Source organism: Heptranchias perlo, chromosome 9 (assembly GCF_035084215.1).
Source record: "Heptranchias perlo isolate sHepPer1 chromosome 9, sHepPer1.hap1, whole genome shotgun sequence".
NCBI lineage: Eukaryota > Metazoa > Chordata > Chondrichthyes > Hexanchiformes > Hexanchidae > Heptranchias > Heptranchias perlo.
In genome coordinates, this window is record NC_090333.1 from 83,783,987 (window position 1) to 83,811,625 (window position 27,639).

Here is a 27,639-nt window from a genome sequence, read left to right on the forward strand (position 1 = left end):
CCGAGTGTCTTGCTAGTCCACTACGGAGGGCAGCTAAGAGTCAACCACGTTGGTGTGGGGACTGGAGTCCCAAAGGCCAGGCCAGGTCAGGCCGGCAGGTTTCCTTCCTTAAAAAGGACATTAGTGATCCAGTTGGGTTTTTATGGCAATCCGACACCCTCATGGTCACTTTTACTGATACCAACTCTTTATTTCTGAAGAGCAAATTCTCAAACTGCCTTGGTGGGATTTGGAGTCACGTTCTCTGGATTATTGGTCCAGTAACATAACCACTAGACTATTAAAGAAAAGTCGCATTTCTGTAGTACCTTTCACGACCTCAGGACGTCCCAAAACACTTTACAGTCAATCGAGTACTTTTGAAGTGTTTGTAATGTAGGAAAGGCGGGAGCTAATTTGCGCACAGCAAGATCCCACAAACAGCACTGCGATAATGACCAGATAATCTGTTTTAGTGATGTTGGTTGAGGGATAAATATTGACCCGGACACCGGGGAGAACTCCCCTGCTCTCCTCTAGTGTTGTGGTCGTGGGATCTTTTACCTCCACCTGAGAGGGCAGATGGGGCCTCGGTTTAACGTCTCATCCGAAAGACCTCACTAAAAGATTGCACTGGGAACCCCTGGGGTAATGTGGATCGCACCGTGTCACTAACCAGGCTGCATTTGCAATGACCTACCATTGCCTTGGGCTTCGTGGTTCCGACCATATTGGCCAAGGTGTCCTCTTCGTCCATTTGACTGAAGACGTGAGCGTCGTAGGCCACTGTTATGGAAACCTCTTCCATCATTTTGGCAGAGAAACGTTAAATAAAAATAAATTAATTAAATAAGAAAACACTCCCCAAGTGTAGGGAAAAGTGTCAGAGACTGAAGAGTCTGCACTGCATCCACACTGGCCACTGAAACTGGGTGTGGTGAGAGAGCTGAATATGATCTGTCCTCCTTTCTACTCCCCCTCGAAGGGTGGGTTACGCGCCAGAGGCTCCATCGTCAGTTGAGTGCACAGTGTCTCCCATCAGCAGAAACCGAGACAGTCGCAGAGTCAGGACCTTTATTTAACTCTCTCTCCGCATCGGTGCTGGATCCCGATTCTCCAGTTGCATTTCAGATGTCAGAAGGCGAAAGGGTTGAGAGACCGGGAGCAGGAGCTGATGAAACGCCACTTCATCTCGAGAGCCCGCCGAAAAGGGAGAGCCAACACTTCAGCCCGCTGACCACTTCCTGCTCGTTTTCTGCCGGAATTTAAACAGGGGGGTGGAGAGTGAGGGGGCGGTGGGGGGGGGTGGAGTGGGGGGTTTCTTAGCACTGCCCGTCTGCCTGCCCTAGATCATGATTCCTCTCGGTGCACCTTTCCTTGAAGGGCAAGGCTCGTGGATCAGTTAAACAGTCGAAAGCCACATCCTGTGCATTTGCATTTGAATAGATTTCTGGGGCAGCAGCTATGGAGGCTGAGGCTTCAGTGAGCGCCTGCTCACACTAACACTCCGAGGCTCCTTACTTTATAAAAAAAAACCACACAGCAGTGCAACCACAAGGCAATTCACCCAGGGGCCACCTCGAGCCAGGCTTAACTATTTCCTAGTTCAGATCTCTCCCTTCACAGGTGTCGTATAGATTCCAGGCTTGAAGATTTCCAGTCGAATCCACCTGACTGGCTCTTGCAATCTCCTTCCAGTCCCCCCGGCTGGAGAGGGGAACAGGTTCTTCAGGTGAGGTCAGTCGTCAGAGGAGGTTCTGGAACATTCCCTCAGCGTTTCGCGCTGCAAGGCACCTGTTCCACAAGGGGCGAAAGGAGGCCGTGTCTCTCTCTCTCTCTCTCTCTCTCTCTCTCTGCTGGCTGCAGCTTTTACAGTCAACTGTGCAAACCAGGAAGCAGCAGCGATAGAAAGCCGGCTTTCAGATGCCCCGCATTCCTAACCAATTCACATGCTTTCTTTCAAGGAGCGGCTTGTTTCTGTCTATCAGTTCCCGAGGGCAGGTTACTGAGCAGTGGCAGGTAAGAGGGGAGTGGCCCTAATTGGCTCAATGCCACGACATTCACAGTCAGAGGGTTACTGCTCCTCAATGTAACAGATAAATGGACTGTAACTCAGAGGGAGACGTTACGGATGGTGACTAGGCAACAATCCTATTATTGCATGTGGATTAATCAATATACAGATTATCTGGGGGGAGGGAAGGGGGTGTTCTTTAAAAGTTCAGCTGTTCTCTATAGGACTGAAAGAAAGGACTTGTATTTCTATGGTGTCTTTCACGGTCTCAGGACGTCCCAAAGCGCTTTCCAGCCAATTAAATACTTTTTTGAAGTGTGGTCACTGTTGTAATGTAGGAAACGTGGGAGCCAATTTGCGCACAGCAAGATCCCACAAAAACCAAACGAAATAAATGACCAGATCGAGTGTTTTTCTTTTTAGGTGTTGGTTGAGGGAAACCGGGGTGAACTCCCCTGCTCCTCTTCAAATAGTGTCCGTGGGATCTTTTACATCCGCCTGAGAGGGCAGACGGGGCCTCGGTTTAACGTCTCACCCGAAAGAAGGCACCTCCGACAGTGCAGCACTCCCTCAGTACTGCACTGGGAGTGTCAGCCTGGATTATGGGCTCAAGTCTCAGGAGTGGGACTTGAACCCATGACCTTCTGACTCAGAGCCACGGCCAAGGATGAGAGGCTGGAATAGCAGCCCTTTCACAGCGGATATTCCCGACAGCTGATCTATCTGTGGTTGCCAGTGGCCCTGGTTATATATTCCTACAGGCTGCTCAACCCAACAGCTGCATTAAAATAGCGCAGAGAGGAATTTGGTAGGAGTGTTAGGTGTTTGTCCGAAAACGGGGTAGAGGGGAAAATCTCAAGTCCGTGTGCACAGAACCAACAGGATAAGACAGTCGCTCTAAGGACCCGAGTAGTGACGTACAACCCTTCACAGCATCACCACCACAACACACTTTCTGCTTCCACTGTGCCTGTCATCTCCAGTGCACAGGCCACACTGCTGCATACGATGGGCCAAATGGCCTCCTTCTGTGCTGTATTATTCTAATATCTCACTTCCCATTCAGGGTCAGGTTTTCAGCAAAAATATTTTTTTTAGAAAGCCTAACCTACCTTGTATAGTATACATAGTAAACTCGGAAGGCACTGAAACCTGCTCAGGTTGTACAGCAGAATTTACAAAACTGTGGGTCATAACATAACGTGTGACTCATAAATATATGTGAAATTATACTTGGTGTTAACAGATTTCTGTGCTCATCGAAATAAGTGTGGTTAGAACTACGATCAAAGCCAGCACTCCCAAGTCAGCTAGACCATGGGTTAGATACAGAGTAAAGCTCCCTCTACACTGTCGCATCAAACACTCCCAGGGTAGGTACAGCACGGGTTAGATACAGAGTAAAGCTCCCTCTACACTGTCGCATCAAACACTCCCAGGGTAGGTACAGCACGGGTTAGATACAGAGTAAAGCTCCCTCTACACTGTCCCATCAAACACTCCCAGGGCAGGTGCAGCACGGGTTAGATACAGAGTAAAGCTCCCTCTACACTGTCCCATCAAACACTCCCAGGGCAGGTACAGCACGGGTTCGATACAGAGTAAGAAAGAGAAGAATACCTTTAATGTCCTTAGGATGTCCTAAAGTGCTTCATAGCCAATTAATTACTTTTGAAGTGTGGTCACTAGTTTTGTAGGTAAACGTGGCAGCCAATTTGCACACAGCAAGGCCCCACAAATAGCAATATGAATGAATGACCAGATAATCTGTTTTAGTGATGTTGGTTGAGGGATAAATATTGACCAGCAGACTAGGGAGAACTCCCCTGCTCTTCCTCAAAAATGCCATTGGAATGTTTACATCCACCTGAGCTGGAAGACAGCACTTCACTCTCATCTGAAAGACGGCACCTCCGACAGTGTAGCACTCCCTTGGTACTGCCCTCCAACAGTGCAGTATACTGGGAGTGTCAGCCTGGATTATGGGCTCAAATCTCTGGAGGGGGTCTTGAACCCACGACCTTCTGACTCAGAGGTGAGAGTGGTGTCCACTGAGACACAGCTGACATGATATGGTTAGACACAGAATAAACTTCCCTCTATATTACCTCAAGTAGCTGTAGAGCAACCATGGAGAAACAAGCTACTCGACAAAGTATAAATATGGATTGACGAGCAGACTTGGAATACCAACTCATGATTCCTCCTGGAAACCCAACCCGTAAACTTTGACCTGTTTGGGAACACGACCGATGTGATCGGGGTTAAGAGAAACAGGTAATTCAAGATTCAAATTATTGTGATCTGCGCCCATACTGACCACATCCTAGATGGAAAGTGAGAGGGTGTGGGTGTGATGGGTGGTGCATTAATGCAGTGTGTTAAGCTGCATTAGGAGATTAGCTCACCCCTGAAATTCCACACACAGTCTGAATTCAGACAGCTGGGGAATTTCCCCTGCTGCAACCTCAGGAACATGGCCTCGGAGAACGGGTTCACAATGCTTTACCAGTGGCGTGCAGTGGAAACCTTCCCACGGGGAATCACCTCACAGTGCGTGCTGTTCATGGACTAGCCGACCTCAGTGGGGAGACCGGATCACGGGGAGACCGGATCACGCTCATTGTCAGCGTTCCGTACCAGGCTCAAAGTTAGGTATTCCCAGAACAGGCCATAAGCCAGTATTCCAGACACTGTCGGATGGACTGTATTCCACACTGGCACACCTTGAGTTCCCCATGAGGCAGAGAGTGCCTTTACTGCCCCATATCTTGGTATATGTAGTGAGACCCAGGGGTCAAGCAGAGAACCCCTGCCATCGCACTCAGCTAACTGGAATATATCACATGGTGTCGTCTGATTCTCCGCACCTCCGTCAGGCAGGTGAATGATACAATCTACTAGACCGAGACTCAGAGCAGCTAAATGAACAGTACTCAGTACAAACAGTAGAGTTACAATAAGTAAAAACCTCACTATTCTCCTCGGAATCAAAGCAACAAAGGTAGTTGGGTCCTTGGTTTAACATCTCATAGGAGCAGCACTAGCGCCATAAACATTCACCACTGCCGCACCGTGGCTGCAGTGTGTACCATCCACAGGATGCACTGCAGCAACTCGCCAAGGCTTCTTTGACAGCACCTCCCAAACCCGCGACCTCTACCACCTAGAGGTACAAGGGCAGCAGGTGCAACAGGTTCCCCTCCAAGTCACACACCATCCCGACTGGGACATATATCGCCGTTCCTTCATCGTCACTGGGTCAAAATCCTGGAACTCCCTTCCTAACAGCACTGTGGGAGAACCTTCACCACACGGACTGCAGCGGTTCAAGAAGGCGGCTCACCACCACCTTCTCGAGGGCAATAAATACCAGCGACACCCACAGCCCCAGGGAGAGGAGCTGACCTAGTTCAAGGAGATGGCGCTCAGCATCTCCGGACCAGAGTCTGTGGTAGGAGAGGTGGAAGGGAAAGTTTCAAGGTGGGGCTCCCCTTGCCCAGTTAATATCCTTTCTTTCGTTACCCTCACTGCCTTCCGTGCAGAAACCCACGTAACGCACCATTCCTGCTGGGTGAGACGGCTCTGAACATATTGCATCAAACACTCCACCTGGTCAATCCACGGGGCATTTCCACAGTCAGCTTGAGGAGGCAGAATGGGTAAAGGACTGATCACAAGTGAGGAGGGTTAAGTGACGGTGACAGCCAAGGAATAGACAGCAACAATGCAGGAATCCAGCCCCTGTTGTACGGGCCGGGGAATGGTACCCTACTGGCCTGCCTTCAGAAAGGACAGATCAATGAACAAAAGGCCTTCCTGACCGTTCGAGACGGAGCTGAACCTTTGCCAGCGCTGTTGGGGAGAAGTGCAGCAATGCACCCGACCGTTCAGCTGCACAGTCTGACACGTCTTGACGGCTGCAGTGCATTACGGGGCACGCGGCAACGTCACTGATAACCGCAGGGGAGTCCCGGGGACAGAGGAGCCAAGCCCCTTCCTCCCAGGAACACAGTGACTGGGGCAATTAAACTCCAACTTAACCTCAGTGTTGGATATGGCAGGCTGGGGGACGAGAGGGAAAGAGAGAAAAAGGGAGCGAGCGCGAGATAGATGGTAGCTTTCGTACCCCTCAGCGGTGCCCTAAAGTCTGCCCTCGTGCAGATCGCAGGGGGACCTGCAGGGATGCCCAGCATCAGGTGGCATCGCAGGAGAAGGGGCGGTGGTGCCAGCTACCTCTCAGGGTGACTACACATTGTCTGACCCAGACCGGTCTCTCAAGCAGCCTCCTTAGATGTAGCAGTGTCATCTCATGACCGCACCCGGAGGTACAAGGCCATCCCCATTGCTTGGGGTCCATGCAGTCTTACAGCACACTTGCTTACTTCCACTTCGATATAGCACTAGGTTAGGAAGCAGGTGGAGCATACTTTGCAGGCATCTCCTCATTATCGTAAATGTCACCTCATCGATTTTTTGCACTTTATTTCTCCTCAGTCTGGAGAGTTTCCGTTGGGGAGGGCCACGTAAAGGGATCGGCACATGGAGGGCGGTACAAAATGGCATCTCAGAACGGTAGAAGGTGAAAGAAAATGAAAGATAAAAGAACGTGCATTTCTATCGCGCCGTTCACGAGCTCAGGACGTCCCGAAGCACTTTACAGGCAATAAAGTACTTTTTGAAGTGTAGTCACTGTTGTAAAGTAGGAAAGTTATTGCATTCTGTTTCTGGGGATACGAGGTAATTCGTCAGGATCTGGGAATTACTGGAAGTTGTTATCTATCAGTGCCTCCCAGACCAATCTCCCTGGCTCCACCTCTCCTTCCTCCATTTCCTTCTCCTCTTCTACTATGACTTCCTTTGCATCCTGGAACATGCTATCACCTCCAAGTATTGCCAAGTCAGATGTTATATTCTGGGTTTTCACACTGGATGTATTTCTCCAGTTCAGTAATCACGGACCACCCCACAAGCAAGTGGAGTGAGTCTTTGCCTGTTGAGTATGGAGGAAACATAGCGAGCCCAGGGGTCGGACAGGGAATCCCGGTCAGCTGTGTTTCAGCTCACTGGATGTGTCACATGATTCCCCCCTGCTTCAAAAAGGTGGAAAATAAACATTCTTTTTTCTAGAAAAGAGAAGGCCGAGAGGTGACCTGATGGAGGTGTCAAAATCATGAAAGGTTTTGACAGAGTAAATAAGGAGACACTATTTCCAGGGGCAGAAGAGTCGGCCGCCAGAGGACACAGATTTAAGGCGATCGGCAAAAGAGCCAGAGGCGACACGAGGAAACTATTTTTTCTACGCAGCGAGTTGTTATGATCTGGAATGCGCTGCCTGAAAGAGTGGTAGAAGCAGATTCAATAATAACTTTCAAAAGGGAATTGGATAAATACTTGAAGGGGAAAAATTTGCAGGGCTACGGGGAAAGAGCAGGGGAGTGGGACTAATTGGATACCTCTTTCAAAGAGCTGGCACAGGCACGATGGGCCGAATGGCCTCCTCCTGTACCTACTATGATATGTGGAGAATATGTTTCCACTTGTTGCTGTTCACGACCAGAGTTTCTGGCCTGCCCTGTCACTGTCGGCTTCAGGGTGAGAGCAGACTGTGGGGAAGTGAGCCTCACATTTAACAATCCTTTGACGAGGCACTGGAACAAACATCTCTCTCGGAACTACACCTGGTGGTCAGCCATTCACAGGACTCAAAGCGGTGTCGGCCCCACACAAATCCAGCTGCCACTTACACGGGGGCTCAGAGTAACCGAAAGACACAAGGTGAACAGAAAAACTTCTAAGCAGAGAGGCAACAGGAAATGCTTCTTGGGAATAAGGTCTTCGGAGTGACGTTTTGCAGACCATAGTGTGCGTTCTCTGCAGCTTGAGGAAGCAGCTAACAGTATCTGACATTCAAAGTGAGTGCCAGGCTCCTAAGCGAGATATTAAAACATACATGGACCATCTTGGATGCAGCACCTCCTTGTCCTGCTGCATCCTTACACATCTTTGTTTCATGAAGTAATAATGTGAAGATGTCAAGGCCTTGGAGTGGGTACAGAAGAGATTTACTAGAATGGTACCAGGGATGAGGGACTTCAGTTATGTGGAGAGACTGGAGAAGCTGGGGTTGTTCTCCTTGGAACGAGGAAGGTTGAGAGGAGATTTGATAGAGGTGTTCAAAATCATGAGGAGTTTTGATAGAGTACATCAAGACTACAGCACGGAAACAGGCCATTCGGCCCAACAGGTCCATGCGGTGTTTATGCTCCACACGAGCCTCCTCCCTCCCTACTTCATCTAACCCTTTCTGCATATTCTTCTATTCCTTTCTCCCTCGTGTACTTATCAGGATTCCCCTAAAATCCATATATGCTATTTGCAAGTTCCACATTCTCACCACTCTTTGGGTAAAGAAGTTTCTCCTGAATTCCCTATTGGATTTATTAGCGACTATTTTATATTTATGACTTCTAGTTTTGGTCTCCCCCCAGAAGTGGAAATATTTTCTCTACACTTACCTGATCAAACCCTATCATTATCTTGAAGACGTCTATCAGGTCACCCCTCAGCCTTCTCTTTTCTAGAGAAAAGAGCCCCAGCCTGTTTAGTCTTTCCTGATAAGGATATCCTCTCAGTTCTGGTATCATCCTTGTGAATCTTTTTTGCACCTTCTCCAAAGCCTCAATATCCTTAAGATAAGGAGAAACTATTTCCACTGGCAGGAGGGTCGGTAACCAGAAGACAAAGATTTAAGATAATTAGCAAAAGAACAAGAGGGGAGATGAGGAGAAACTTTTTCATGCACTGCCTGAAAGGGTGGTGGAAGCAGATTCAATAATAACTTTCAAAAGGAAATTGGATAAATACTGGAAAAGGAAACATTTGTCGGGCCATGGGGAAAGAGCGGGGGAGTGGGACGAATTGGATAGCTCTTTCAAAGAGCCGGCACAGGCACGATGGGCCGAATGGCCTCCTTCTGTGCTGTAACATTCCATGATCCAACACGCATCAGACAGTGATTATTTTGGACACCATTGCTGGGAGAACTAAACAGTGGAATCTTTGCTCGGCACTTCCAATGGTGTGATCTCTACAGGGAGCATGCATCACGCCATGTTTACGTTGCACTGCTGTTCAGTGGTTTGTGGGTGACCATGGCTGTAGAGGAGAGCCCTGGTCTCCCTGCAGCCGTCTTCCTGGTCTTTCCGGGCCTTCAAATAATGCAGGTCCTGTGGAGTGCTGCAAAAGGAAGGCATTGTGGCTGCTTCCAGGATAGCGGGAATTTTAGAATCATAGAATGGTTACAGCACAGAAGGAGGCCATTTGGCCCATCGAGCCCGTGCTGGTTCTTTGTAAGAGCGATCCAGTTAGTCTCACTCCCCCACTTTTTCCCCGGTAGCCCTGCAAATTTTTTCCCTTCATATATTTATCCAATTCCTTTTTGAAAGCCACGATTGAATCTGCTTCCACCGCCCTTTCAGGCAGCACATTCCAGATCATTACTACTTATTGCGTAAAAAAGTTTTTCCTCGTGTTGCTTTTGGTTCCTTTGCCAATCACGTTAAATCTGTGTCCTCTGGTTCTCAATCCTTCCGCCTATGGGAACAGTTTCTCTTCATTTACTTTATCTAAATCCTTCATGATTTTGAACACCTCTATCAAATCTCCTCTCAACCTTCTCTGCTCTAAGATGAGCAACCCCAGCTTCTCCAGTCTATCCACGTAACTGAAGTCCCTCATCCCTGGAAAAAGGGAGAAAAGGATAGACTGAGTAATTACAGGCCAGTCAGCCTTACCTCGGTGGTGGGCAAATTACTGGAATCAATTCTAAGGGACAGTATAAATAGTCATTTAGAAAGGCACAAATTAATCAAGGGATGTCAGCATGGATTTGTTAAGAGAAGGTCATGTCTGACTAACTTGATTGAATCTTTTTAGGAGGTAACAAGGAGGGTCGATGAGGGTAGTGCATTTGATGTAGTCTACATAGATTTTAGCAAGGCTTTTGATAAGGTCCCACATGGCAGATTGGTCAGAAAAGTAAAAGCCCATGGGATCCCAGGGAAAGTGGCAAGTTGGATCCAAAATTGGCCCAGTGGCAGGAAGCAAAGGATAATGGTCGACAAGTGTTTTTGTGACTGGAAGGCTGTTTCCAGTGGGGTTCCGCAGGGCTCAGTACTGGGTCCCTTGCTTTTTGTGGTACATATTAATGATTTAAACCTAAATATAAGGGGCATGATTAAGAAGTTTGCAGATGGTACAAAAATTGGCTATGTGGTTGATAATGAGGACGAAAGCTGTAGACTGCAGGAAGATATTAGTCAAAATCTTTTCCCAAAGGTAGGGGAGTCTATAACGAGGGGGCATAGATTTAAGGTGAGAGGGGAGAGATACAAAAGGGTCCAGAGGGGCAATTTTTTCACTCAAAGGGTGGTGAGTGTCTGGAACGAGCTGCCAGAGGCAGTAGTAGAGGCGGGTACAATTTTGTCTTTTAAAAAGCATTTGGACAGTTACATGGGTAAGATGGGTATAGAGGGATATGGGCCAAGTGCAGGCAATTGGGACTAGCTTAGTGGTATAAACTGGGCGACATGGACATGTTGGGCCGAAGGGCCTGTTTCCATGTTGTAACTTCTATGATTCTATGATTCTATATCAATGGACTGGTCAGATGGGCAGAAAAGTGGCAAATGGAATTCAATCCAGAGAAGTGTGAGGTAATGCATTTGGGGAGGGCAAACAAGGCAAGGGAATATACAATAAATGGCAGGATACTGAGAGGTGTGGAGGAACAAAGGGACCTTGGAGTGCATGTCCACAGATCCCTGAAGGTAGCAGGACAAGTAGATAAGGTGGTTTAGGAGATACTTTCTGTTATTAGCTGAGGCATAGAATATAAGAGCAGGGAGGTTATGCTGGAACTGTATAAAACACTAGTTAGGCCACAGCTTGAGTACTGTGTACAATTCAAGTCACCACGTTACAGGAAAGATGTGATTGCACTAGAGAGGGTACAGAGGAGATTTACGAGGATGTTTCCAGGACTGGAGAATTTTAGCTATGAGGAAAGATTGGATAGGCTGGAGTTGTTTTCTTTGGAACAAAGGAGGCTGAGGCATGATTTAATTGAAGTGTATAAAATTATGAGGGGGCCAAGATAGACTGGACAGGAAGGACCGATTTCCCTTAGCAGAGGGATCAGTGACCAGGGGGTATAGATTTAAAGTAATTGGTAGAAGGATTAGAGGGGAGCGGAGGAGAAATTTTTCATCTAGAGGGAGTTGGGGGTCTGGAACTCACTGCCTGAAAGGATTGTAAACAATTTTACAACACCAAGTTATAGTCCAGCAATTTTATTTTAACCCTGACTACACTTCAATTTTATTGCTGGACTATAACTTGGTGTTGTAAAATTGTTTACAATTGTCAACCCCAGTCCATCACCGGCATCTCCACAGCCTGAAAGGATGGTAGAGGCAGAAACCCTCAACTCATTTAAAAAGTACCTGGATGTGCGCTTGAAGTGCCGTAACCTACAGGGCTACGGACCAAGTGCAGGAAAGTGGGATTAAGCTGGATAGCTCTTTTTCAGCCGGCAAGGAAATGATGGGCCGAATGGCCTCCTTCTGTGCCGTAACTTTCTATGATTCTAGTAAATCTTTTCTGCACCTTCTAAGGCCTTCACATCCTTACTAAAGTGTGGTGCCCAGAATTGGACACAATACTCCAGTTGTGGCCGAACCAGTGTTTTATAAAGGTTCAACATGACTTCCTTGCTTTTGTAATCTATGCCGCTATTTATAAATCCCTGGACCCCGTATGATTCTATGTAGAGATCACACCACTGGAAGTGCAGGGCAAAGATTCCACATTTTGGTTCTCCCAGCAATGGTGTGCAAAATAATCACGTGAATTTATGTGAATTATTGTATTTCAGTGGTTAGACTCCATCTGAATAGTAATTGAATGGAACTCTTTCTGTTCATGGGGTTGATGTGAGAAGCCATGATGCCCACATGGATAGTGTGTGCCATCTTTACCATGAGGAAAGTGAGACTGCACCTGCCACTTGTTTGTCAGCCATGACTCAGTGTCCACACTCTCGCCTCTGAGTCAGAAGGTCGTGACTTCAAGTCCCACTTCAGAGGCTTGAGCCGGTAATCCAGGCCGACACTCCCAGTGCAGTACTGAGGGAGTGCTGCACTGTCGGAGGTGCCGTTTTTCAGATGAGACAATAAACCAAGGCTCCGTCTGCCCTCTCAGGTGGATGTAAAAGATCCCACGGCCACTATTAAAGAGCAGGGGAGTTCTCCCCAGTGTCCTGGCCAGTATTTATCCCTCAACCAACATCACTAAAACAGATTAACTAATTATCACATTGCTGCTTGTGGGATCTTGCTGTGCACAAATTAGCTGCCACATTTCCTACACTACAACCCTGACTACACTTCAAAAATACTTCTTTGGCTGTGAAACGCTTTGAGACATTGTGAGGTAGTGAAAGGCTTTCTTTCAGTCTGGCTGGTTTGGCCGACCTGGAGGTAGGAGGCCCAGAAAGGAGGAGCACCTCCAGGAGGAGCAGGAGTGCTGCTCCGGGCCCCACGAGGAAAATTTGAGCCTCCCTCCAGCCCCAGACTTCCTTCCCCCTCCCCCTCCAGAACCCCCCCTCCCAACCACTTACCCGAGAGCTGGGGACCATTCCTTGGGGTCCTCAGCGGCAGCTTCCTACCGCCATATTCTGGCTGCCACACGTCCCGCAGGGCCCGGACGGGAGACCGACAAGGCCTATAATGGGTTAAAACCTTCCGGGCCTCACCTGGGAGTTAAAATGGGCCCTTAAGGATTCGTACGGTCTCATTGGGCAGGGATGGAAACAAGGCCTGCTGCTAACACGTGCCGTTGTTTGCATCGCTATGAAAACCAACAGGACTTGCACTCAGAAAGTAGATACAGTTCAACGTAGCTACGAGCACCTTCAACACAGTGACACCTGCAGGATCTTGGAGCATACAATACGTATCCAGCCAGAAAACAAGTGCCCTGTTCATCCCGTGCCAACCTCTAGCCGTATAAACTGTGCAATTGGAGACTCAATGATACAGAATACCCGAGGGCGCAGACTGTGAACTGATTGCTGACACGTGGACAGGTCTAAAACAAACGGGACTTTAAGCACCATGATTCTCTAGCTTAAATTGTTCGGTTAAATCAAAAAGGGAGCTGAGCTGAGCTGAGAGATTAATGTTTAAAATCTGCAATATTCAGTTTATAGTAGCTGTACCACCTCACTGTTCAGCCCCCTCGGTCTTCAGATTGGGTTGTACACCAGGGGCCAATTATCGGTTGCTAGGATACAAGAAGGTGCCTTAGGAACAGCAAAAACAAGTGAAACCGGCCCAGGGGATTAACTCCTGGAGATGTGTTGTACAATTGGCACATTTTTCACTCATATTATTGCTCAGTCTCATGCTCTTCAATTTAAAATCTCCTCTTCTGTTTATCAATATATTACATCACAGCCAGACTTCTGCATCTGGCAAAATGCTACAGAACACCCTTGAAGGCAGAGCTGCCATCATAAAACGGGTCAAAAGAATTCTATCACACCTCCCAGGGAAAAGGAGCAGATTATGGATAAAACAAAAAGGTGCTGATTCAACAGTTCATGTTGTGACCCACAATCAGTCCCTCCCTGTAACACACAACTCGATAAGATAGAAAGAAACTGGATTACAAATCAGTTAATACAGGCTATGGTACCCACCGCAGGAACCACGAGACCGGGGCACCAAAACACAGCAGGAACCATGAGCCCGGGGCACCAAAACACAGCAGGAACCATGAGCCCGGGGCACCAAAACACAGCAGGAACCATGAGACCGGGGCACCAAAACACAGCAGGAACCATGAGACCGGGGCACCAAAACACAGCAGGAACCATGAGACCGGGGCACCAAAACACAGCAGGAACCATGAGCCCGGGGCACCAAAACACAGCAGGAACCATGAGACTGGGACACCAAAACACAGCAGGAACCATGAGACTGGGACACCAAAACACAGCAGGAACCATGAGACTGGGACACCAAAACACAGCAGGAACCATGAGACTGGGACACCAAAACACAGCAGGAACCATGAGACTGGGACACCAAAACACAGCAGGAACCATGAGACTGGGACACCAAAACACAGCAGGAACCATGAGACTGGGACACCAAAACACAGCAGGAACCATGAGACTGGGACACCAAAACACAGCAGGAACCATGAGACCGGGGCACCAAAACACAGCAGGTAATCCAGCTATTAAAAATGATTTAAACCTCATGGAGGTGGTGAGTGGGGAGGAAATTTGATCCCACGCAAGACTGATTGGAGTGTGGATGTTAACCAGGAAGTGGGCAGGAACAGAGTAACTCAAATACCGGATTCATCCATCAGAAACTGATGGCAAAAGATGGGGCTAATTTGCTAAAAGTATTTGTAATAAGACGCCAGAATTCAAGGTTTGTGAAATAAGATGTAACAGGAATGTCAGAAGCAGGACTGATTGCAGAAGATAGAGATAGTAGACAAGGCCATTCAGGCAAGATAACAGAGTGGAAAAGAGATGCTGTAGTTTCTATACATTAGGGTCACCTGTGGGATTAAGGAGATAGATCCTGTGGATTGTGGAGGAACGAGGTAACAACCTACACTGGCTGGATGTTTTTAGCAGCAGGCGTTTGCTAAAGAACGCTAGTTCAGAACAGGAAGGACAGTTTACTCAATGGAGAGATAAGGAGAGTGTGAGAAAGCAGGAAGGAGATTTCAACCAAACAAATATAAACTGGGAAGGTCGGTATAGTTTGAGCTGGTAAATGTGATGCGCGATTGCTTCATGACTCAGTGCGTCAGGAAGGCCATGAGAGGCAGCTCTCCACTTGACAGTGTAGAGAGAATGGAGGCTGTACCCCCATCCCCCCAGGGACAGTGACCTTCAGTACCATCTGGGAATCAGCTGACGGCTGAGGGCCAATGCCCGGGTAGGAAATTTTAAAAAGGCCTACTCCCAACTCCATGGGAATGAGGGAAGACGCACTCAGTCTGCACCCACCTTGGACTCGAGTGAACGAAGATGGGGGCCATACCAGGGGGAATGATGGGGATGAGAGGGAGTAAAGGTTTCTCTGGGGGCAAATGCATCAAAGGTGGAGAGGGTGTGGTTGAGCAGATAGACAGTTGCAGAGGTATTAGGACAAATGGAGAGTCAAAGGCCATTGGGAGTTGGGAGTTTGAAAGTGCAGTTCTAACCGAGTTGGGGCGGGGGATGTTTTTCCCAGGGGCATAAGGAGAAGGAATTGGGGTTGGAAGGAGTTAGTGGGGGGGGGTGTGTGTGTGCTAAGTGATACAAGGAAGCAGTCGGAGACAGCTTTGTCTGCGATCGAAACCACGGGGATATCGAGGCCACGTGAGATGGCACGGTCAAGAGCTGGCTGTGAATATGGGTAGGAGAATTTATATGGAGGGAGAGCTTTAGGGTGGACAGAAGGGCAGTGAAATTAGAGAAGAGGGGGCAATCACTGAGGATGCAGAGTTACCAGTGCAGAGGCTGAGGGAAGAAAGGAGTGAAGGTATCTCGGTGAGTAACTCAGGGTGGGGCTTTGGGAGGGGGGGGGGCCAGTAGGCAATGAGGACTTTAATGGGGAGGAACGAGGTGGGGTGCTCGAAGGAAGGGAAGTGCGCCAGAGACCAAGGTGTGACGTGGTGATGAGGATCACACCACCGCCACCACCACAGCATTTTGGGCAGGGCAGCCGGTGAGTAGAACCAGGCAGGGAGGCTTCAGTAAGACGTCAGAAACAGAGGAAGATAGGGCAGTTGGGGTTGCTGCTAGTAAGGAGGCAGTGATGGGTGCCTCAATGGGCCCTTAGGAGAATGCTGAGTCGAGCACAGCCGGTAGCTGCAGGCTAATTTAAGGAGAGGGGTGCAAACTCTAGCGATCCTGGTGTACATACTCCAGCCTACACCAGCCACTATTCCAGGATCATCCTGGAGTGCAAGGACAACCCCAGTGGTGGAGAGCTTTGGGACCCATAGGTCCAAAGTCACCTGTTCCTCAAAGACTGGTTCTGACATTTCACGTGTGGCCGTTCTCATCTCTGATTTCCAGCTTTGCCTGCTTGTTTTGCCATTTGGGAGGCAATTGGAAGCCATGAAGAGGGAGTGTCGGGATTTTGTTTTCGATTGGCAAGCCAAGATGGGCCGAATGGCCTTCCTCATTTATGTTGTGGAGAATGACCTGGACTAAATGGTATTGATGTACGAGGCAGACACACAGCTGTTCCCTCACAGTGTGCACACCGTACCAGCGCAGTTCCGTCTGTCCTTCTCTGGATATAAACCTGAAGCGGAGCTGGGACCGGCCGTCCCCGATTAACAGTGTCTACACTTGGCCCATTAAACCAGCCAACGTGAGAACGTTATTTATTTTCACCCCAGATTGCTGTCACTTACTTTGCCGGATCAACGAGTGGATATAGTCACAATCCCAAGTGCCCTGTATTTACCATGACTCCCATCTGCCTATTTGCTTACCTTTATATTGCAGGCTTGTTCCATTAATCTCCTGGCATTTTCCTCGGCCCTGTAACGCTTTGGCAGTTGGACACGGAAGAACTTTAATGCTCCTTCGAAGTCAGCCTGCAGCAGGTCCTCCTTCGAGGTCTGGGAAGGGAAAACTGAAAATGAGCCACAGCTTGAACGTACACTCCCATTAGGCAGATATTCAACACCACAAAACTCAGCAATAACTTGGCCTCCCTTTAGCTGCGCTCATTGAAAAGGGAGGGATGGTATTTCTGGAGACCCAAGCTCTCTATTTTGTATACGTTGCCAATGATGATACCAAGCCAGTCTAGGTCAGCCACAAGCTGAAGGACCAACACAATCCACTGGTGCACAATCTGAAAGTGTTAAACTGTTCTCATCCTTGTGTTCAAATCCCTCCATGGCCTCGCCCCTCTATCTCTGTAACCTCCTCCAGCCCTACAACCCTCTGAGATCTCTGCGCTCCCTCAATTCTGGCCTCTTGCACATCCCCGATTTTAACTGTTCCACAATTAGCGGCCGTGCCTTCAGCTGCCTAGGCCCTAAGCTCTGGAATTCCCTCCCTAAACCTCTCCGCCTTTAAGATGCTCCTTAAAACCTACCTCTTTGACCAAGCTTTTGGTCACCTGTCCTAATATCTCATGTGGTTCGGTGTTAAATTGTGTCTGATTACACTCCTGTGAAGCACCTTGGGACATTTTGCTATGTTAAAAGGTGCTATATAAATGCAAGTTGTTGTTGTCCAGTATGTGCTGCACAACTGGTACACACCAGGTTCTGCACACATCTCACCAAGCTCTTGACGCGCTAATTTCTAAACAGTAGAACGACATTGCTGGGGTAGATTTTACAATGTAGATCACTAGACTTAGTGCACCACAAGTGCCAATTGGAATATCACCCGAGTAGGTCAGCAGACTGGTTTCGCAGGCTACTCTATTTTCTACCCACTAATTTCAGCAGGCAAAACATAAATTGAGAAGGCTGTGAAGTTGGTACGATATTCCAAACAACGATTCCAACACGCGAAGCTACGCCATCAAATTTGGCCCTTTGTGTGATACTGAGTTTCGTGCGTGTGATCAGGATACTAGGGGTTAAGCCACTAGTGAGTCTCCGCTTCCTCGGTGACACACTGGGCAGTGCCTTTACCCATTGCAACACTAAGCCAGACAAAGAAGCATAAAGGAGAGTTTGTGTTAAATGGAACAGGAAAGATATCTGGGAGTTTTTATGGATACATCTATGAAACCATCAGCGCAGTGCTTAGCTGAAGTAAAATAGCCAAGTAAGAGGCTGAGTTGCCTTAGCAGAGGGATAGAGTACAAATCAAAAGAGCTGTATTGATATGTAAGGCATTGGTAAGAACCCATCTGCAATACCATTATATAGTCCTGGTCACCTCACCGAAGGAAGGATATTGAGACAGTGAAGAACAACAAAGATGATTGTGTATCAGCAACGGTTAGGCATGCTGGGTTTGTCCTTTTTGGAAGCTTTCAAGGGAATTGACAAAACTGATGCAAGCAAATTGCTCACTTTACAAAGCATTCAAACAACAGTCGCTACAAACTAAATGTTAGAAGTCTAGGAGCAGACATTGCAATGAACAGTATAACCATGTTCACAAGATAGCTAGGGCTCAGTAAGACCATTCGGCCCATTTACCCACAAAGTCCCAACAGTCCTTTTTTTTTATTCGTTCATGGGATGTGGGCGTCGCTGGCAAGGCCGGCATTTATTGCCCATCCCTAATTGCCCTTGAGAAGGTGGTGGTAAGCCGCCTTCTTGAACCGCTGTTCTCCCACAGTGCTGTTAGGAAGGGAGTTCCAGGATTTTGACCGAGCGACGATGAAGGAACGGCGATATATTTCCAAGTCGGGATGGTGTGTGACTTGGAGGGGAACGTGCAGGTGGTGTTGTTCCCATGTGGCTGCTGCTCTTGTCCTTCTAGGTGGTAGAGGTCGCGGGTTTAGGAGGTGCTGTCGAAGAAGCCTTGGCGAGTTGCTGCAGTGCATCCTGTGGATGGTACACACTGCAGCCACTGTGTGGCGATGGTGAAGGGAGTGAATGTTTAGGGTGGTGGATGGGGTGCCAATCAAGCGAGCTGCTTTGTCCTGGATGGTGTCGAGCTTCTTGAGTGTTGTTGGAGCTGCACTCATCCAGGCAAGTGGAGAGTATTCCATCACACTCCCGACTTGTGCCTTGTAGGTGGTGGAAAGGCTTTGGGGAGTCAGGAGGTGAGTCACTCGCCGCAGAATACCCAGCCTCTGACCTGCTCTTGTAGCCACAGTATTTATATGGCTAGTCCAGTTAAGTTTCTGGTCAATGGTGACCCTCAGGATGTTGATGGTGGGGGATTCGGCGATGGTAATGCTGTTGAATGTCAAGGGGAGGTGGTTAGACTCTCTCTTGTTGGAGATGGTCATTGCCTGGCGCGAATGTTACTTGCCACTTATCAGACAAAGCCTGGATGTTGTCCAGGTCTTGCTGCATGCGGGCTCGGACCGCTTCATTATTTGAGGGGTTGCGAATGGAACTGAACACTGTGCAATCAGCAGCGAACATCCCCATTTCTGACCTTATGATGGAGGGAAGGTCATCGATGAAGCAGCTGAAGATGGTTGGGCCTAGGACACTGCCCTGAGGAACTCCTGCAGCAATGTCCTGGGGCTGAGATGATTGGCCTCCAACAACCACTACCACCTTCCTTTGTGCTAGGTATGACTCCAGCCACTGGAGAGTTATCCCCCCTGATTCCCATTGACTTCAATTTTACTAGGGCTCCTTGGTGCCACACTCAGTCAAATGCTGCCTTGATGTCAAGGGCAGTCACTCTCACCTCACCTCTGGAATTCAGCTCTTTTGTCCATGTTTGGACCAAGGCTGTAATGAGGTCTGGAGCCGAGTGGTCCTGGTGGAACCCAAACTGAGCATCGGTGAGCAGGTTATTGGTGAGTAAGTGCCGCTTGATAGCACTGTCGACGACACCTTCCATCACTTTGCTGATGATTGAGAGTAGACTGATGGGGCGGTAATCGGCCGGATTGGATTTGTCCTGCTTTTTGTGGACAGGACATACCTGGGCAATTTTCCACATTGTCGGGTAGATGCCAGTGTTGTAGCTGTACTGGAACAGCTTGGCTGGAGGCGCATCTAGTTCTGGAGCACATGTCTTCAGTACTACAGCCGGGATATTGTCGAGGCCCATAGCCTTTGCTGTATCCAGTGCACTCAGCCTTTTCTTGATACCACGTGGAGTGAATCGAATTGGCTGAAGACTGGCTTCTGTGATGGTGGGGATATCGGGAGGAGGCCGAGATGGATCATCCACTCGGCACTTCTGGTTGAAGATGGTTGCAAATGCTCCAGCCTTGTCTTTTGCACTCACGTGCTGGACTCTGCCATCATTGAGGATGGGGATGTTTGCAGAGCCTCCTCCTCCCGTTAGTTGTTTAATTGTCCACCACCATTCACGACTGGATGTGGCAGGACTGCAGAGCTTTGATCTGATCCGTTGGTTGTGGAATCGCTTAGCTCTGTCTATAGCATGTTGCTTTCGCTGTTTAGCATGCACGTAGTCCTGAGTTGTAGCTTCACCAGGTTGGCACCTCATTTTTAGGTACGCCTGGTGCTGCTCCTGGCATGCTCTTCTATACTCCTCATTGAACCAGGGTTGATCCCCTGGCTTGTTGGTAATGGTAGAGTGAGGAATATGCCGGACCATGAGGTTACAGATTGTGCTGGAATACAATTCTGCTGCTGCTGATGGCCCACAGCGCCTCATGGATGCCCAGTTTTGAGTTGCTAGATCTGTTCTGAATCTATCCCATTTAGCCCGGTGGTAGTGCCACACAACACGTTGGATGGTATCGTCAGTGCGAAGACGGGACTTCGTCTCCACGAGGACTGTGCGGTGGTCACTCCTACCAATACTGTCATGGACAGATGCATCTGCGACAGGAGGATTGGTGAGGACGAGGTCAAGTAAGTTTTTCCCTCGTGTAGGTTCCCTCACCACCTGCCACAGGCCCAGTCTGGCAGCTATGTCCTTCAGGACTCGGCCAGCTCGGTCAGTAGTGGTGCTACCGAGCCACTCTTGGTGATGGACATTGAAGTCCCCCTCCCAGAGTACATTCTATGCCCTTGCTACCCTCAGTGCTTCCTCCAAGTAATGTTCAACATGGAGGAGGACTGATTCGTCAGCTGAGGGAGTGCGGTAGATGGTAATCAGTGGGAGGTTTCCTTGCCCGTGTTTGACCTGATGCCATGAGATTTCATGGGGTCCAGTGTCAATGTTGAGGATTTCCAGGGCCACTCCCTCCTTACTGTATATCACTGTACCGCCACCTCTGGTGGGTCTGTCCTGCCGGTGGGACAGGACATAGCCAGGGATGGTGATGGAAGAGTCTGGGACGTTGGCTGAAAGATATGACTCTGTGAGTATGGCTATGTCAGGCTGTATGCTTGACTAGTCTGTGGGACAGCTCTCCCAATTTTGGCACAAGTCCCCAGATGTTCGTGAGGACGACTTTGCAGGGTTGACTGGGCTTGGTTTGCCTTTGTCGTGTCCGGTGCCTCGTGGCCCGATGCCGGGTAGTCCGTCCGGTTTTATTCTTATTATGACTTACCATCAACGCAGCCAACTGTTTCTTAGGTAGTTCCAAACTTATTGCCTCCACTACCCTACCCAGAAGTCCATTCCATGTGTTGATTTCGGTTTGTGCAAAGAGCTCTTGACATCAGTGCTAAATATTCCTTCAACTATTTTGAACCTGTGTCTCTTGTGCTACTGTCGAGGTTTAGTTGGAAGTAATGCACTGGATTTATCTTTTCCAAACCCATTTCCTATCTTACATAACGCAGTGTCAGTTTGGCTCAGTGGGGAGCACTCTTACCTCTGAGCCAGAAGATTGTGGTTTCAAGCTCCACTCCCGAGACTTGAGCACATAGTTAGGGCTAAAACTTCATTGTCGGAGTACTACATTATCAGAGGTGCTATCTTTCAGATGAAACGTTAATCAGAGGCCCTGTCTGGCTGTTCAGCAGGACAAAGATCCGACAGCACTTTTTTTTTGGAAAAGGCAGTTCTCCCTGTGTTTTTCCAATATTCATTCCCCAACCACCACCAGCAGAACCGATTCAGCTCATCGCTGTTTGTTGGTTATTGCTGTGCGCAAATTGGCTGCCGTACTTGTTCACATAACAACAGTGACTGCACTTAAAAAGTAATTCATTAGCTGTGAAGTGCTTTAGCATGTCCCAAGGATATAAAAGGCACGATATAAATGCAAGTCTTCTTTCCTATTCATAAAATTACTTCTTAGTCACCTCCTTTTGAGGCTGAAAACCCCAAGTTTCTCCAGTCTTTCCTCACAACTCAATCCTCTGGCAGATTGGGATCAGTCTTGTGACCTTTATCTGCACCATTTCTAGTGCTAGAGTATCTCCCTTGTATTTGGCGACCAGACTGGAGGCAGGAACTCAAACCGTAGCCCAACCAAAACAATGTACAGTTTAAGCATGACTTCATCCAACTTGTACAGTACTGTTCTGGCTATATGGTTCAGGATTCTCTGATTTGGTGATGGCTTTCTGCAATGACTGGACATGTTGAGTATCGAGTCCACTAAAACTCTCTGATCTCTTTCAATCAGATGCATTTCTGTAGAAAAAGGGGACTGAGGAATATGGAAGGGTGGCGGGGTTGAGATCAATGAAAAAGGGATGGGCTCATTGGGCAAAACAGCCATTTCCTGTTCCTGAAAATATTTAGGTTCTTATGTTATCAACATACCTCAGAGTAGAGCCTCAAAGAAACTCTACTTCAGCAGAAAAATAAGAAATGAAGTAGGCCACAGACCACACCAAAGTCTTAAAAAGGACACTGACGAGATGGGTATCGAGTTGGGTTGCTGAGCAACGGACAGAGACAAGCACAGAAGATGCCGTTCTCCACTGATCCTGAGAACGCAGAAACTCAAACAGAATTAAAGTACAACAATGTGATGTTAAATGGCAGCATCCTCGGGGACATGCCTCATGGGCTGTGAAAAGGCCCACAATCTGCTGCACCACGATTTCCAGAAAGCATTTTTACAGAGTTACACCCGAAAGGCTTCGACTTAAGCAAAAAGCTGTGGGGACTCACAGCAGAATCTGGGAATGGATAAAAGATTGGCTGAAGGATAGGGAGCAGCTGGAGGTTAGAATGATAGAATCATACAGTACAGGAGGAATACATTCGGCCCATCATGCCTGTGCTGGCTCTTTGAAAGAGCTATCCAATTAGTCCCACACCCCCTGCTTTTTCCCCATAGCCCTGTAAATTTTTTCCCTTCAAGTATTTATCCAATTCCCTTTTGAAAGTTACTATTGAATCTGCTTCCACAACCCTTTCAGGCCGTGTATTCCAGATCATAACAACTCACTGCGTAAAAAAATTCTAATCATCTGCCCTCTGGTTCTTTTGTTAATTATCTTAAATCTGTGTTCTCCGGTTACTGACCCTCCTGCCAGTGGAAACAGTTTCTCCCTATCTACTCTTACCAAAACACTTCATAATTTTGAAAACCACTATTAAATCTCCCCTTAACCATCTCTGCTCTGAGAACAATCCCAGCTTCTCCAGTCTCTCCACATAAATGAAGTCCCTCATCCCTGGTACCATTCTAGTAAATATCCTCTGCCCTCTCTCCAAGGCCTTGACATCCTTCCTCAAGTATGGTGCCCAGAATTGAACACAATGCTCCAGCCGAGGCCTAACCAGTGTTTTACAAAGGTTTTCCATAACCTCCTTGTTTTTGTACTCTATGCCTCTATTAATAAAACCCAGGATCCCATATGGTCTTTTTAAAAACAGCTTTATGTGAACCCTGAGGTCTCTGTTCCTGCACCCCCTTTTAAAATTGTACCATTTAGTTTATATTGCCTCTCCTCATTCTTCCACCCAAGATGTATCACTTCACTCTTCAATGCATTAAATTTCATCTGCCATGTGTCTGCCCATTTCACCAGTCTGTCTCTGTCCTCCTGAAGTCTGTTACTGTCCTCCTCAGTGTTTACTATATTTCCAAGATTTGTTTCAACTGCAAACTTTGGAATTATGCCCTGAATATCCAAGTCCAGGTCATTAATATATATCAAAAAGAGCAGTGGTCCTAATACTGACCCCTGGGGAATATCACTGTATACTTCCCTCCAGTCTGAAAAACAACTCTTCACCACTACTCTCTGCTTTCTGTCCCTTAGTCAATTTTGTATCCACACTGTCAGTGTCCCTTTAATCCCATGGGCTTCAATTTTGCCAACAAGTCTATTATGTGGTACTTTATTAAATGCCTTTTGAAAGTCCATATACACAACATCAACCGCATTACCCTCATCAACCCTCTCCGTTACTGCATCAAAGAACTCAATCAAGTTAGTCAAACACGATTTGCCTTTAACAAATCCGTGTTAACTTTCATTTATTAACCCAAGTGGCAATTAATTTTGTCCCAGATTATGGTCTGTAGAAGTTTCCCCACCAACAATGTTAGGCTACTGGCCTGTAGGTGTTGGGTTTATCCCTCTCCTCTTTTTTGAACATGGGTGTAACATTTGCAATCCTCCAGTCCTCTGGCACCACTCCCATATTTAAAAGGAGGATTGGAAGATTGTGGCCAGAGCTTCTGCAATTTCCACCCTTACTTCCCTCAGTAACCTAGGATGTATCCCATTCGGACCGGGTGCCTTTTCTATTTTGAGTACAGCCAATCTTTTAAGTTCCTCCTCTTTATCTATTTTTATCCTATCCAATTTCTCTACCTCCTATTCCTATAATGTGACACTGGCAGCATCATCTTCTTTAGTGAAGACAGATACAAAGTCCTCATTTAGTACCTCAGTCATGACTTCTGCCTCCACAAGATGATCTTTTTAGTCCCTGATCGGCCCCACCCTTCCTTTGACTACCCTTTTACTATTTGTATGTTTATGAAAGACTTTAGCGTTCCCTTCTCTGTTACCCCGCTGATCTTTTCTCACACACTCTCTGCTTTTCTTTTTTCTGTTCTCCTCGGCACTTCCTGTATTATGAACCTGACATTTATCATAAGCCTCCTTTTCTTATCGTTTACGGTTATTGTTAAATAGTGGGGGTGGAAGTGCTGCATGAACTGCCCCAGGAAACAGTATTGGGACCCCCTACAGCCTCTAATTTATATTAACTACTTGGATTCAGAAGCTCAATGTCAAATTCATAGAAACTGAACTTGAGGAGGCAGCCTTCAAAATATGTAAATGCAGAGAACAATGGCAGATGAAATTTAATACAGATAAGTATAAAGTATTGCAGAAAGGAAGAAAAAAAATGAGCAACTTAGATACTCCATGAATGTTGCTGAAACTTCTAAGGATGAAAGTGAAAAAGCTCGAGGGGTTTTAGTGGACTTGATACTTGCTTTGCAGTTATTGTGCAGCAGGAAAGAACCAGGCACGTGGAATACTGGACAATCTAGTCAAACGGTAGAGTACAAGTCAGAGGAAGTCATGCTTAAACTATGCAGAGCTACCACACCTCAAATACTGCATCCAATTCAGGTCACTGGCCCTGAAGGCTGTTTCAGAGAAGAGTTGCAAGGCTGATCCCTAATACTAGAGGACCGAGTGAAGACTGCAAAACTGAAAAAGGGGAACCGAGAGGACACCATATAGCTGTGCAGGAGATAGTAAATGGTAGAGAAAAGTTAGATCTGCAACACCACTATAAACTGAAGCATAAGAGTCGGCCAAGAGAGAGAGATTCAATATAGTAAATGGCAAATTTAGGCCTGATGTCAGCCTTTGACAGACTCGAGCACATAATCCAGGCTGACACTCCCAGTACAGTACTGAGGGAGTGCTGCACTGTCAGAGGCGCCGTGTTTCGGATGAGACGTTAAACCGAGGCCCCGTCTACCCACTCAGGTGGATGTAAAAGATCGCACTGCCACTATTCGAAGAAGAGCTAGGGAGATCTCCTTGGTGTCCTGGGCCAATATTTATCCCTCGACCAACATCACAAACAGATTATCTGGTCATTATCACTGCAATGAAGTATTTTTGAAGTGTTATAATGTAGGAAACGCAGCATCTAATTTGCGCACAGCAAGATCCCACAAACAGCAGTGAAAGTGACCAGATAATCTGTTTTAGTGATGTTGGTTGAGGGATAAATATTGGCCCAGGACACCGGGGAGAACTCCCCTGCTCTTCTCTGAAATAGTGGCAGTGCGATCTTTTACATCCACCTGAGTGGGTAGACGGGGCCTCGGTTTAACGTCTCATCCAAAACACGGCACCTCTGACAGTGCAGCACTCCCTCAGTACTGTACTGGGAGTGTCAGCCTAGATTATGTGCTCGAGTGTGTGGATTGGGCCTCGAATCCATGATCTCTGACTCAAAGGCTACCCACTGAGCCACGGCTGACACGTGGGGTGACCTTCTGGGTAGAGAAGCAGCATTTCAGCTGGATGCGGAGATAGAAACTGAGCAGTTTACAGCAGACAGAGGCCGTTGGTCTATGCCAGTCTATGCTAGAGCAATACAAAACTAATCCCAGTGTCTCAATCAATCCCTACAGCCCTGTGTCTTCCTCTGCTTCAAATATTTATCCATTTTCACCTTAAGATATAATGGTACACAGGAACATAGGAATTGCTAGGTGAAGACCGAGGTCCATCTAGTTGGGTTCTACCATCCTGGTAGACGCATGATACAATGATAGTGGAGTTGTTGACTAATTGTAGCAATCAGTCTATATCAATGTGTCTACAACACACCCAGACATGAGGTGAGGAAAATCCCCAGTGGTGGAGAGATTTGGGAACCACAGGTCCAAAGTCACCTGTTCCTCCCAGTCCTGTTACACTCACCACATGTCAAATTATTCATATACTATACCCCAAATATCTCTGCCTCAAGCACTCACTGTGGCAAAGCACTTCATTTTCTAAAAACCCTCTGTCAAGAAATGCCTCCTAACCTCTCCTCACTCTGTGATGATTTTAAATTGATGACCGCTTGTCACCAACTCCCCATCCAGAGGAAATAGTCTTTCCCTATTCATTCTATAAATACCCTTCATAATTTTAAAAACCTCTATTAAATCTCCTCTTGGCCTTCTCTGCTGCAGTGGAAATAGTTCCAATATCTCAAGACTCTCCTTATAACTATAATTCCCCATCCCTGGCACCATCCTGGTGAATCTACGCTGTTCGCTCTCCATGGCTTTAAAATTCTTTCTATAATAGGGCATCCAAAACTGCACACAGTATTTTGACTGTGGCCTACTCAATGTTTTGTACAGATTTATCATTGTAATCCATGCCCCTATTTATAAAACCCAAAATGCTGTTGGCCTTTTTTATGGCTTTATCCACCAATACTCGCGTTTCCGGGGAAGTCCTCATTGTTTGCCAACCCCCTACGTTTGGTGGTAGGAAAGGGAATGGAATCTTTACTTTAGGATATAATAGAAAAACACCTAGAAACCGAAAATTTAAGAATAGTCAGCCCGGATTTCAAAAGGGAAGGTCATGCTTGACCAAACTTATTGAATTGCTTGAAGTAGTAACAGAAAGTAGTAGATGTAATATATTTGGATTTTCAAAAGGCCTTCGATAAGGTACCGCATGGTAGACTTATAACTAAGGTCAGAAAAACAGAAAACAGAGAGTAGGGGTTAAAGGTAGTTACTCAGACTGGCTAAAGGTCGGAAGTGATGTTCCACAGGGATCAGTGCTGGAACCACTGCTGTTCACCATTTATATAAACAATTTGGACTCAGGAATCGGAAGTACAGTTTCAAAATTTAGTTAATACTGAGGAGAACTGCGACAAAAATCCAAGATGACATTAATAAACTTGCAGATTGGCCATGTACCTGGCAAATGAATAAGAATCTAAATGGGGTCGAGGAGCAGAGGTATCTGGGGGTGTACAGATACACAAATCACTAAAAGTAGTGACGCAGGTTAATAAGGCCATAAAAAAAAGCAAACCAAGCACTGGGGTTCATTTCTAGAGGGAT

General features: G+C 47.3%; 1 protein-coding gene across 4 annotated transcripts in view; it reads right to left on the bottom strand.

Annotated features, from left to right (window-relative positions):
- Positions 1-27,639, bottom strand: part of rabgap1l (RAB GTPase activating protein 1-like) — a 550,110-nt gene that overhangs the window by 49,526 nt on the left and 472,945 nt on the right. For 3 of the 4 annotated variants that reach the window (XM_067990829.1, XM_067990833.1, XM_067990830.1), the window contains one exon: positions 16,574-16,702. In XM_067990829.1, coding sequence (XP_067846930.1) covers positions 16,574-16,702 — 129 coding nt within the window. Of the gene's footprint in view, positions 1-679; positions 1,212-16,573; positions 16,703-27,639 lie in introns of those variants that run through there. The other variant, XM_067990831.1, reaches the window with a different exon arrangement.